This window comes from Balaenoptera borealis (genome assembly GCF_965194805.1).
Source record: "Balaenoptera borealis genome assembly, chromosome: 19".
NCBI classification, from domain to species: domain Eukaryota; kingdom Metazoa; phylum Chordata; class Mammalia; order Artiodactyla; family Balaenopteridae; genus Balaenoptera; species Balaenoptera borealis.
In genome coordinates, this window is record NC_138878.1 from 13,806,076 (window position 1) to 13,818,395 (window position 12,320).

Here is a 12,320-nt window from a genome sequence, read left to right on the forward strand (position 1 = left end):
CAGAGCTACTTTTTTACATAGTTGTAATCAAAGCATAAATTCAATTGGTGTTCATTTTTTTTCACTTAGCTTTTTTTTTTTTTCTTCTATTTTGGCTGAGCTGTGGGGCTTGCAGGGATGTGGAATTTTAGTTCCCTGATCAGGGATTGAACCTGGCACCAGCAGTGAAAGCGCTGGGTCCTAACCACTGGAACGCCAGGGAATTCCCTTTTTTCATTTAAGTTAATCAGATGTTCATATTACTATAAAGTCGACTAGTTTATTGGCAATGAATGGTGACCTCATAGTTCATCAAGTAGTCAAGCCCTCTTCCCTCTAAACTAAGCTGCTTCCCACTGTACTAACCCCCATCCTCTCATTCCTCACAGACTTTCAAGACACTAGCTTCACTTTCCCCTAGATCCTGGTTCCGGCCCATTCTCATCCCCCTCAGAGCCATTTCTTAACTCTTAAAGAGCTCCGTCTCCATCCTGGGTTTCTAGGGGAATCTCATTACCCTCCTGGGCCGGGGTTGCCTCGGAGCTCTCCGAGGTTCCCAAAACAAGTCTTCACAAAGTCAGGTCCCGAAGTCCAGGAAATGATGGCCACGCCTCAGGGCTGTGTTTGGGAACCCCCAGAATTTACTGGAGTAGACAGGTATCAGGGTCCTTGTGGGGTCAGGGTGAGGGGGCCGGGCCCAGTCCTATTTACGTGACCCGGCCCCAGGGAGAGGAGTTCGTTTTCCCACCAGAGGGGGGCGCTGGGGGCGACGGTCGGACAGCCTGCACAGTCCTCTCCCGGGTACTCCTGGGCGTCGCTCTCCGGCCCTGGGCCGTGACGCAATCTCCCCGCGCCGGGGGCGGTACGCGCTTGACGCCATCTTCGGGCGCCCGTCTGGGGGGGCGTTGGGTGTGGGGCGGCTCCGGGGCCGGGGATGGCGGCGGCCGCCGTTGCGGCGGCTCCGGGACCAGCGGGAGGAGCCCGGGGAGCGCCGTGAGATGGGCCGGTGAGTGTCGCCGGGAGTGGAGGACGCCGAGTCGGCCTCACTGGGGCCAAGCAGGCCTGGGCTCGGAGCGCTGGAGGAAGTGGCCCCCCAGAGCCCGTTGCCCCGCGGACCGAGGGAGCGAAAGAGGCCGCGCCTAGACCCCCGATCGCTTCTCACCGGCCCGGCCCAGAGAGAGGCCTCAGGTTCCTGCTCCCCCGCGACTGTGTCCTGGCGGGCCGGGGTGTCCGAGTCCTCGGGGCGGGAAGGGGCCCCCAAACAAGGAAGCAGCGCCTGCGGGGCCTCGCCCTTACCCCTCTGCTTGAAAGGTCGATCCCCCACTCTCTAAATACAGAGTTTCCAATTTCGGGCCCTACCCCTTTTGGGGCAAGGATTGCGGGATCAAGGGAAGCCGTAACCCCTGTCTCCTAAGCTCCTGTCTTTCTGGCGGGCGCATCTCTCGCCCTCAGCGAATTCGAGTCTGAGGCTGGGTTCACCCTCTTGATTCCGGGCTGTGCTGCCAGCGCTGGCAGCTCTCCGGAATGGTCCTCCTTTCCCGTTATCTCGGTTGGGGTCACAAGCTGCGTCTTGCCCTGGAGAAATCCTCGTTGAGCCTCTTCAGAGGCCGAAGTTTCAGATTCCGAAATGTGTTTTGCGTTGTGGGAACCTGGTGCACAGGCTTGGCTCTTTGTTATTCCTGCAGACCTTTTGCCTCTTTCAGTCCTTTATTAACCTGTGTTTGGCTAACCCCTCTGTGACCTAGAGGCAGGTTTTCTTTAATGCTTTAGTTGTGAGAAGCAAGTATCATTCTGAAATTGAAGTTGTGACCCCATTTTCTGTTGGGAATGAGAGAGAAATCTAACTGCTTTTCAGTCACTGGAACTGCTGGCAAAGAAGGGATGCAAGACTTGTGCCCACTGTGTAAATTTGTGTTTATGGAACCAAGAATTTGTCTTTCCACCTTGTTTTCCTATCTTGTCACTTTTTTCTTTTTGTACATCTGCACCTTGCTGATCTTAAGAGAGAAGTGTCTTCAGTTTGGCTTGGGGCTTGCAGTGTTCTTTAGGACTTGGACAGCACAGTGGGTAGTAGTTTCTCTGAGTACTGGTCAGTAGTACTTCTCTGTTTTTAGAGATTAAGGCTCTGATCTTCAGTGCTTAACGTTTCTGGCATGTGTAGATTCAGATATTGACAGTTTAGCATGAGTTTTATTTCCCACTGGTAGGCTACATGAGGACGAAGGGAATGTTTTCAGTTTCTGTCACACCTGATTCAGCACGTGGTACAAAGTTGTCACTTAGAAAATTTTACACACTCACACACACACACACACACACACACACGAGCCTGTTTTTTTACCCTGGAAATCTGCTAATAAGTCTTCCCTTTGAGTGACTCCCCCTTGACCTCTTTTTCTGCCCCAGAAACATAAATAATTGTTCTTTTTCCTCTAGTGCCTCTTATCTTATTTAAATAACCACCACATCTGTGTTTTCATCAGCCCTGAATAAAAGTGAAATCCGTGAGGCTGATTTTTCCTGCTTCCCTTTGTTCACATGGGGACAATGTTGAGTCTTCCACTTTTATTTGTGCATTTACCTGAAATTGGGATTGGAAGTAAATTTAACCTTTGGGGAATAGGTACAGGTAGAGAACGAAGAATATGATGTTAAGGAAAACAATGAAGTTTGACACATGGAAATTTTTTTCCAGAGATGTCTTCCTACATATTAGAATTTAATGTGTTGTTACCTCTGGAGAAGAGTAGGAGGCAGGGACTCCTGGACTTTAATGTCTTTGTGGTTTTGGAATTACCTTTCTTGATGATCCTGGGAAAGATCAGAGGCTAGGTTCCTGCTTACTCTATTCCTATTTGTGTCTCCTATAGGCTCCCAAGCCAGTGGGGAGGACACTGCTTCTTATTACAGCTGCTCAGAAACACCACTGGAAGCTCAGGTAATACAGGCGCTTTGGATACCTTGTTGTGGAAAAACATCTGGAATTCAGCAGTGGAAAAACAGAACAGAGTGTAATCTCATAGAAATCTCATTTCAGATCCAAAGAACTGAAGCCTGATAGGAAGAAATAGGTGACAAATTTCGTATGTGTTGAAATGTTCAGACCAAAAAGATACTTTATGAAAATGGACAAAAGCCATGTGTGAAAGGTGATAGAGAAAGGGGAGAGAGAACTTTCTTATGAATCATATAGACCTGAGATAGCAATAAACAGGCGTGTCTGGAGGAATAGAACCAGAATTTTAAGAAGTGGTGCCTAGAGCAGACCTACAATGGAAAAGGAGCCATTGGCAAAAGAAAAAAGAAAGGGAATGCATGAAGAAGGCAAATTGAAGGTGGTCAATGGGAAGAAAAGAAGTCTTGCCAAACTAGGGAACACAAAGTCTATGTGAGATCGGAAGAGTTTTGTTGCCCTTTGGAGAGAAGAAATAAGTAAACTGTAGAAAACACCAGTACAGTCACCCTCCCCATAGGGCCCAAGTTTGAATGTAGTATTTCATGGGGTGAAGACGATACTTTCATAACATGTTTAGGGAACAACGTTTTAAAAAAAAAACAAGACGCGCAGACCTCAGGACCTATTGACTGACCCCTGGGTCCTTGGGGTAGTGGTGATATGAGGCAAAGGAGGATGAGAGTTTAGGCAGGCCTGGGCTGGGGGATGGGGATAGGTGAGATAATAACCCAAATTGGGCTGGGGAAAGGAAGCAAGGATGAGGTCATATGTTCAGGAAAGAAGATAGCACAGTAGTGTTTGGTGGCACAAGGAGAAACTTAGGAAAAGGAGCCAGCAGCAAAGACCATGTGTTCAAATCCCCCTTAAGGGAAAAGGCTTAGAATAGTCAAGGTCCCCATCAGAGGAACAGCTAATCATGAAGCTGTCGGTTTCCCTGGGGTTGTGGAGCCCACAGGTTATTTATGCATTGTTGAATGCTTGTCCTTGTAGCTCTTTGTGGTTTCCGTGATTGTTTCTTTCATGTCCTAGGCTGGATGAGCGAGAAGGGTAGCATCCTTGTCTGCTCCTTTCTCATTCCTCGTTTTTTTTTCCAGCAGTCCCCTTTGTTACATCTTCCTCCGTGGACACAGTTCCTGCTCTTTCCTTTGACTTGGTTTACCCCTAGGTTACTTTTCTTTGCCTCTGATTTGTTCCCTAGCAGATGTGGGCGCCCCAGCCAGCAGCAGAGAGGGGTGCAGGGGAGCCACAAAGAAGCCCCTTCTGATGCCCCAAGGAGCAAGCCGACCCCTTCCAGGCTCCAGGAACACCACAAAGCAATATGAAACCTGTTCATGAGAGGAGTCAGGAATGCCTTCCACCAAAGAAACGAGACCTCCCCGTGACCAGCGAGGATATGGGGAGAACCACCAGCTGCTCAACTAACCACACACCCTCCAGTGATGCCTCTGAATGGTCCCGAGGGGTGGTGGTGGCCGGGCAGAGCCAGGCAGGAGCCAGAGTCAGCCTGGGGGGTGATGGAGCTGAGGCCATCACTGGTCTGACGGTGGACCAGTATGGCATGCTGTATAAGGTGGCTGTGCCACCTGCCACCTTCTCCCCAACTGGTCTCCCGTCTGTGGTGAACATGAGCCCCTTGCCCCCCACATTTAATGTAGCGTCTTCACTGATTCAACATCCAGGAATCCACTATCCCCCAATCCACTATGCTCAGCTCCCGTCCACCTCTCTGCAGTTTATCGGGTCTCCTTATAGCCTTCCCTATGCTGTGCCACCTAATTTCCTACCGAGTCCCCTCCTTTCTCCTTCTGCCAACCTTGCCACCTCTCACCTTCCACACTTTGTGCCATATGCCTCACTCCTGGCAGAAGGAGCCACTCCTCCCCCCCAGGCTTCATCCCCGGCCCATTCATTCAACAAAGCCCCCTCTGCCACCTCCCCACCTGGGCAGTTGCCACATCACTCGAGTACTCAGCCACTGGACCTCGCTCCAGGCCGGATGCCCATTTATTATCAGATGTCCAGGCTACCTGCTGGGTACACCATGCATGAAACCCCTCCAGCAGGTGCCAGCCCAGTTCTTACCCCTCAGGAGGGCCAGTCTGCTCTGGAAGCAGCCGCTGCCAATGGACAGAGACAACGAGAGAGAAATTTAGTGAGACGGGAAAGCGAAGCCCTCGACTCCCCCAACAGCAAGGGTGAGGGCCAGGGACTGGTGCCAGTGGTAGAATGTGTGGTGGATGGACAGTTGTTTTCAGGTTCTCAGACTGCGCGGGTAGAGGTGGCAGTGCCAGCACACCGAGGGACCCCAGACACCGACCTCGAGGTCCAGCGGGTGGTTGGTGCTTTAGCTTCTCAGGACTATCGTGTGGTGGCAGCTCAGAGGAAGGGTGAGCCCAGCCCCCTCAACCTGTCCCATCATAACCCCGACCATCAGGGTGAGGGGCGAGGGTCAGCCAGGAACGCAGCAGAGATGGCCGAGAAAAATCAGGCCCGAGGGTTCTACCCTCAATCCCATCAGGAGCCCCTGAAACATAGACCTTTACCCAAAGCAATGGTTGTAGCCAATGGCAACCTGGTGCCCACTGGAACTGACCCAAGCCTGCTACCCATGGGCTCGGAGATCCTGGTGGCGTCAAGTTTGGACATGCAGGCCAGAGCCGCCTTCCCAGACAAGGAGTCAACGCCACCCCCCTTTACCTCTTCCCACTTGCCCTCCCATTTCATGAAAGGCGCCATCATCCAGCTGGCTACAGGGGAGCTGAAGCGGGTGGAGGACCTCCAGACCCAGGATTTTGTGCGCAGTGCCGAAGTGAGCGGGGGGCTGAAGATTGACTCTAGCACAGTCGTGGACATTCAGGAGAGCCAGTGGCCTGGATTTGTCATGCTGCATTTCGTGGTGGGTGAGCAGCAGAGCAAAGTGAGCATCGAGGTGCCCCCCGAGCACCCCTTCTTTGTATATGGCCAGGGTTGGTCCTCCTGCAGCCCTGGGCGGACTGCACAGCTCTTCTCTCTGCCCTGCCATCGGCTACAGGTGGGAGATGTCTGCATCTCTATCAGTTTACAGAGCTTGAACAGTCACTCAGTTTCTCAGTCCAGCTGTGCTCCCCCAGGCCAGCTGGCTCCTCCCCAAGAAAGGCCTGAGAGGACAGTCTTGGGACCCCGAGAGCAATGTGACAGTGATGGGAAAAGCCAGCCGTTAGGCGAGGGCTCCCGAATGGTAGAGCCCTTGCAGCCAGAGCCTGGTGCTCAGGCCTGCTGGCCAGCCCCGAGCTTCCAAAGATACGGCATGCAAGGGGAGGAGGCACGGGCTGCGCTGCTCCGTCCCTCTTTCATTCCACAGGAGGTAAAGCTGTCCATTGAAGGGCGTTCCAATGCAGGAAAATGAACCTCTCCCAGACCCGGACTGGGATGCTACCCCAGAGCTGGGCCTCACCGTGAGCAAGCAGAGGATTTGCACATGCCGAGCAGGGGATGGCTCTCTTGGCAGTGAGGTTAGTGGGGAAGAGGAGGCGTGAAGGCAGCCTCCCAAGGCAGGGTCTGTTGCCCATTATCCCATGGCGTCTTTTCAGAACAGCCCCAGAGGGTGCTGTGATGGGGAGCAGCAGGCCTGGGCCAAGGAAGGAAGGGGGTGCACGCAGGATAAGAAACATTCCAAATATCAGGGCCTCCCTGTTCTTTCCTCCTCATCCCTAGCTCCTGCAAGGAGAGAGTCAGGCTTTGGGAGCAGGTGCAGAGGGAGGGAGCAAAGAAAGAGCCAAAAATGATGATCCACAGCTTATAGTAGCAGTTCAGCTATCTGAAGTTTTTTTTTTTTTCCTTTCTTTTTTGTGATGGGAGGGCAGGAGGCCCCATGCTTGGAAATAAGAGGGTTCCCACCCAGAACTCTTCTTTTGAGAGCTGTGCACTTTAAAGGGTAGTTTTGTTATAGATGTCTAAGGCTGGGTGTGCAGGGGACTCTGCTTGATCCTCTGCTTCAGGCCTTTCCCATCTCTCCCCATCATTCCTCCCACAAGGCTTCTAGCATTAGGAGAGAGAAGCCGCTCCAGGGTTCAGAGTGAAGTACTGCCTTGGTGGGGACCCAGTCACGGGACTTTGGGAGAAAGACCCGATGGCCAGACTGACCGGGCTCTAGGCAGGGCTTCTGGAAAGGTAGCTGACCTAACAAGGCTCCTCCTACTCAGCATGCCAGACCCACTTTGAAATTGTACTGAATCTCTAGTTGGTAATGGTGACTTTTGAAAGAACCAGTGGACCCTTTTCCCTAGGCCCCTACACCCGGTCCTCTGTCTGTCTATGTTGTGCCTAAGTGCCTGCACTGCCCCCACCCTTCCGCTGACCTAACCTGTCTGCATGGTGTCTTGACCTGGGCCTATTTGTAGCTGCACTGCCTTTCCCCTTCTGCAAAACTGGTTTTGTCCACTCTGACCAAGACCTCTAGTTTTTGATGTGTAGGGGTCTCTCTGGTTTCCCTTTCAGTTCTATTCTCTATTTTTAAAAACTCAGAATCATGTCCTCTCCTCTTCTGCAGTTGAACCAGTTGGTGGAGAAACGAATGGAACTATGCCCTGGGTCGGGACCAGTACAGCTGGCTGGGCAGTGCCCGTCCTTGCGTTTTTACAGAGTCCCTCCCATCTTACTCCACTCCTTCTCCCAGCATTCAGGCTTCTCCAGGCTGTCTCCTCCCATAGCCAGCTTTAAGGTTTTGGGATACTCTTTTTTTTTTTTTTTTAAATTTTGGCCGCACCATGTGGCTTGTGGGATCTTAGTTCCCCGACCAGGGACTGAACCTGGGCCCTCAGCAGTGAAAGCGCAGAGTCCTAACCACTGGACCACCAGGGAATTCCCTGGAATAGTCTTGATAATGTTTCAATACCTGAAAAGTCTCCTAGATTCCATTTCATGGTGGAGTATTCCTCTGCAAAGAGTATTTTCAATCTTAGTTGCATTTGCCCCCTGTGTCTTAAGCCCACTTTTTCTTCACGACTTTCAGCATCACCTCGGACTGTGGGATTCCATTGGGTGTTGAGAATTAGGCTTCCCCCATCAGCTTTCAGGTGGGTGGGTGGGTTTTTTGTTTGTTTTTTGGGGGTCTTTAGACTCTTGAACAACTCAGGGTATTGTCCACTCAGCTCTCTTATGAGGCTTCTCCTGGGGTATGACCCTGGCATTTCCTTTCAAGATGGACTGGCCAAGGCCTAGCCTGTTGTCAGGAGTCCCAAACCTCTGAGGTCTGATCTCTGCTCTGTCAAAGACTTTAGGCAAGTCTTGTGACCTCTCGCTCTTTCACTTCCTCCCCAGCTGCCAAATGGGGATAAATAATCTTACCTACCTCCTGGGGGGAGGGGGAGTTCTGAGAATGGAGTCCTTCTTAGTGTTCAGGTGCTAAAGGTTGTTCTCCTGGGGGAACAAAGTGACTGAGACTGGCTTGTATGCTGCAAGCCCTACACTCCACTGTTTCATTCCTTGAGAGCAGTTACCTGGTCAGTCAGCTTTTGGAGGCCCATCCAGAGGAAGCTGCTGACCTGACCACAAGTATGTAAGTCTCCAGTTCACCTCAGAACCAAATACCAACCGTGTCTGGTGAACACTCAACCTTGTACACATTTGGGATCATGTCTTTTCCCTTCTCTGTCCCCATTCTCTCTGAATGCTGCTTTCTCTGGCTTGTTTCCCACAGTTGGGGGCCTGTGGGGCTGAGTCTCGAGGAATCCTCTCAGAGGACGGCCCTCGGAGAAGGCCTTGTTTCTGGCTGTTCCATGAGCAACTCATTCCTAGTTTCTCATGCACGGGTTTCTCAGAAACATCCTTCCTCATTAGGAAGGCTCATGAACTGAATATAGCGACAGGCACACAGTGGACACTAAAGAAATATCCACCAAGGGTACCAACCGAGCTTCCTCCTTATGGGAGCAAACCTATATCTAACCAGATACAGGCCAAGTAGTTTAAATACAAGAAACCCTCACTGCCCAGCCTGGTAACTTCCCCTTAATCCTGGAAAGAGAAAATCTTGTGCACCTTGGCAAGTTGGGCCCTGAACTTTCTGCTGCTGTTCCTCTTCTGTCTTGCTGGTGAAGCAACACTGGCACTTCCTCTGATACTGTGCCATGCATATGTAATATATTAATACTTGATTTTGTTGAGCTGCAGAGGTGTCTTTTGTAAAGTATGGTCTCCCAGGGAAAGAAGCTCTGTGCTCTAAATCTTGGTCAGAGCTGGGGCATTCCCCTTACCTTTTCCCTCTGTTTCAGTCTTTTCTTCCAGGCATGAGGAATGAGAGTAACCTATGGTGTGTCCATTCTTCCTTTTAAAGATTTCGTAAGTGTTATTATAAGAGACCTAAGAGCAGTTTTGAGACAGCATTTTGGTGGGAAGCTGTCAGCTTTTGGGGGAATGGGCAGTTAAAGAAGGCCAATGTCATTAGTAGGACAGTCCCAGAGCTTAGGGGTAGAAAGGAAGATGGCTAACTCTGGCATTAAACAGAAATGCCTATACCAGTTTGGGAGTAGGGGAACCAGGTGAAGGACGGTAATATATCCAAGTCTTGGATCATCATTCCTATCAAGATTAGTGTACACAGAGGAGGGGGAGTGGCATGGGGGAAGGGGAAACTGGGAGGTCAGAGCTGAGCACTCGTACCCAAGGGGGAGGGACCCCAGTAGATCTGGACTGACCCTTCTGCACTCTTGGTCCCAGTTGGTCATAACACCAAGGGCTTTGGTCCGTGCTGCTTTGCCACTGCTGCTGTCTACTCGCTGTCCTGCTTGCTGCCCTTCACAGCTCTCTGTCTTTCTGTGTCTTTGGCCATATAGGTGAAATCCAGGCATCCTGTCCGTCCTTACGTGTGCAAGGGTTACTTTATAACAAGGTCATCTTGAGTAGGGATAGTATGAAATGCTGCTGGTGGGCTGGTGAATCCAAAGGGATATGGCTTCAGTGCTTGTTGGGAGCCCTTTGGCTCCAAATATCCGACTCTCTTGAGGGAGAGACAGGCAGGTCCTATAAATGGGTGTTTTCTTTGTATTAACTTTCCTTTATGATATCTTGTGTCCTGTTTTAAAAATTAAATGATGGGGAACCAGATTAGGGCCTGTGTCAGCATCCCATGGAGGTTCATCTGGCTCCAGTTAAATGGATTCTGGGGTTGGGGGAGCGTTTGAAGTTTGAAATAGACCCTCAGGTGGGGTTTAGTTTTATTTTTACCACTGGGCGCCATAGAAGATGCACAGGGTGGTGGTATGATTTAAACCTGCAACAAGCAGGCATGTTGAAGAGTTGAGTGATCACACTGGAGATAAAGGGTGGACATGGGTTCACTGGGCAAGGGCTTGGGTCCATTGGAGTGAAGATAACCAGATTGGTTGAATTGGCCATGGGAGATTAAGTCACAGTCTTAAAGGCAAAGCAAATAGGGCAGAAGCCAAGCTTTAGGGAGACTTCTTGGCCTCCTAGGGCTAAGTTTACTAAACCACACTGAAGCTACAATACTTTCCAGATGGGAAAAAGTGTACACTACAGTTGAAGAGCTGAACCGTGTTAGGTTGGATGTTGACCAGGAACCTGTTAGCCCTTTGCTGGGAAGCCTTCACCCTCCAGCTTCCCTGGGAGAGGGAAGGCCTCCCACATTATGCAATAATAAAATAAGCGTCTGGGTCCTTGCAGCTGTCAGTTGCTCTTTCAACTCTAGGATCCATCTTTGGGCCAGAATCCTGGTCTGGGCCTAGGATGACACTGGCCCTTGAGATGCTAGAGTTGACTGCACTCTCTCCTTACCTGCAGACTATGCACAGTGCCTGGGGCGGAAGGAGGAGAGGTGGTGCGGTTTACCCTGCTGAGCCTCCCCAGCAGGAACAGTAGTAATAAATGCACTTTTCACACTAAGGTTTCTTTATTCATTCTCCTGTTAAGCCTAGATCCTCCCCTGGTAGACTGCAAATTCAAAGTCTGTGTGATCCCCCAAGCCATTCTGCTGCAAATGCCCAGCAGTGAAGATGGCCTCAAACTGGGTTCCTGTCTACAGTGTGTGTGGCGGCAGCCCATGTGCCTTTACCTATTGTCAAACTTTCAAGCATTTATTTCTGTCTTTATGACTGTCATGGGGACTGAGGTTCTTCAGAGAGAGCGAGCGAGCGCGAGTGTGAGCAAGCTGATGACACAGTGGTTTTACACCCACTCCCCAGACAGGGAGTGTGCACATAGTTGTGAGCTGTGAGTGGTTAGTGCATTGCTGATGTTGCTGAAGGCAGGGTTCATCCCTCATTTGCGTGACACTCGCATTCAAGAGAAGCTTGTGTCGGGGAAGAGACTGACAGTACTCGTGGCAAACTTGAAGTATTAAAAATAAGGCTGTCCCCTACAACCTTCCTCGTCACACACAGGATCCCTGTAGCCAAAACAGTATATGTTCCAGCTGCAGAGAGCGGACTGCTCTCAGCTCGCACAGCACCTTAGGGGAGGGAAGAATATATGGATAGGGAATGGGGTGGAGAAAGGATGGAAATGTTGTCATCAGGTGGCTTTAGGGTCCTCAGGAGTAGTAGAGAAGGACGGCACTGGGGAGGTCTGATGGATGGATCTGATTTGTGTAGGAGTTCCCTGTAGATAAATTACTGATCCCCCAACTACTATCCCCAGTATGTAATGGCTAAATTAATATGTAATCAACTGCATTGTATCTAAAGCCTTAGAACTAGTCAGGTGCTCCCCCCACCCGATACCATTTCTTACCCTCTAATCCTACCTGATCTTTAACAAAGCATTAATAATTCTAAGGATAATCTCTATTTTGTTGTGCTTTTTTGTAACTGTTTTAAATAAATCAATTTGTACTGTATATTTGTACTTTTGTGAGATCCTTTTTGCTGTTTTACCATTTTAAGTCTCTGTACTTGGCTACACACAGATTGTATTTTTATTGTTAATGCTCTTCTTATGGATACCTGCATTTAACTTGTGGACTATGTAAACACAATATATATCAATATCTATATATCTATATATCTATCTATATAAACTACTAGCTTTTCCTTTTGGTGTTTGCGCCTTCTTCGTATCCCAGCCTTAGATGGTGGCCATGGGGTGGGGGATAGAAGGCCTATGTGGCAGAGCTTGTAATAGAGAGCAAATGGTGCCCATCTTCATGTGGTGGGCTGGGGGAAGATTGCACGAGCTAGTCCTGAAGCATGGTCTGTGTGTTCTGTTGTGTGTATTTCAGGGACCCAGAAATCTACCTGTAGACTCAGATACTGTTCTAGCACAATCAGTCACAAGGACCTGTAGATGCCCTCACTGCTGGCCTTTTCTCCAATTCTTTTCTCAGGAATACTGCCAGAAATTTCTGGAATAAGTCAGCTCCAGAACTTAGCTTGCCACTAGTAAGAGGTGA

General features: G+C 50.1%; 1 protein-coding gene across 2 annotated transcripts; it reads left to right on the plus strand.

Moving 5' to 3' along the window:
* The first annotated feature begins 848 nt into the window (after positions 1–848).
* On the plus strand, positions 849–11,961 carry ATXN1L (ataxin 1 like). Of its 2 annotated transcripts, none has more exons than XM_082369868.1 (3): positions 849–985; positions 2,850–2,917; positions 4,134–11,961. In XM_082369868.1, exon 3 carries the CDS (start codon positions 4,254–4,256, stop codon positions 6,318–6,320), a length of 2,067 nt encoding a protein of 688 aa, XP_082225994.1. In that variant the 5' UTR covers positions 849–985; positions 2,850–2,917; positions 4,134–4,253; the 3' UTR covers positions 6,321–11,961. The 2 variants fall into 2 exon arrangements, with proteins under 2 accessions (XP_082225994.1, XP_082225993.1); XM_082369867.1 differs by having other exon boundaries at positions 4,137–11,961.
* The last annotated feature ends 359 nt before the right edge of the window (positions 11,962–12,320 follow it).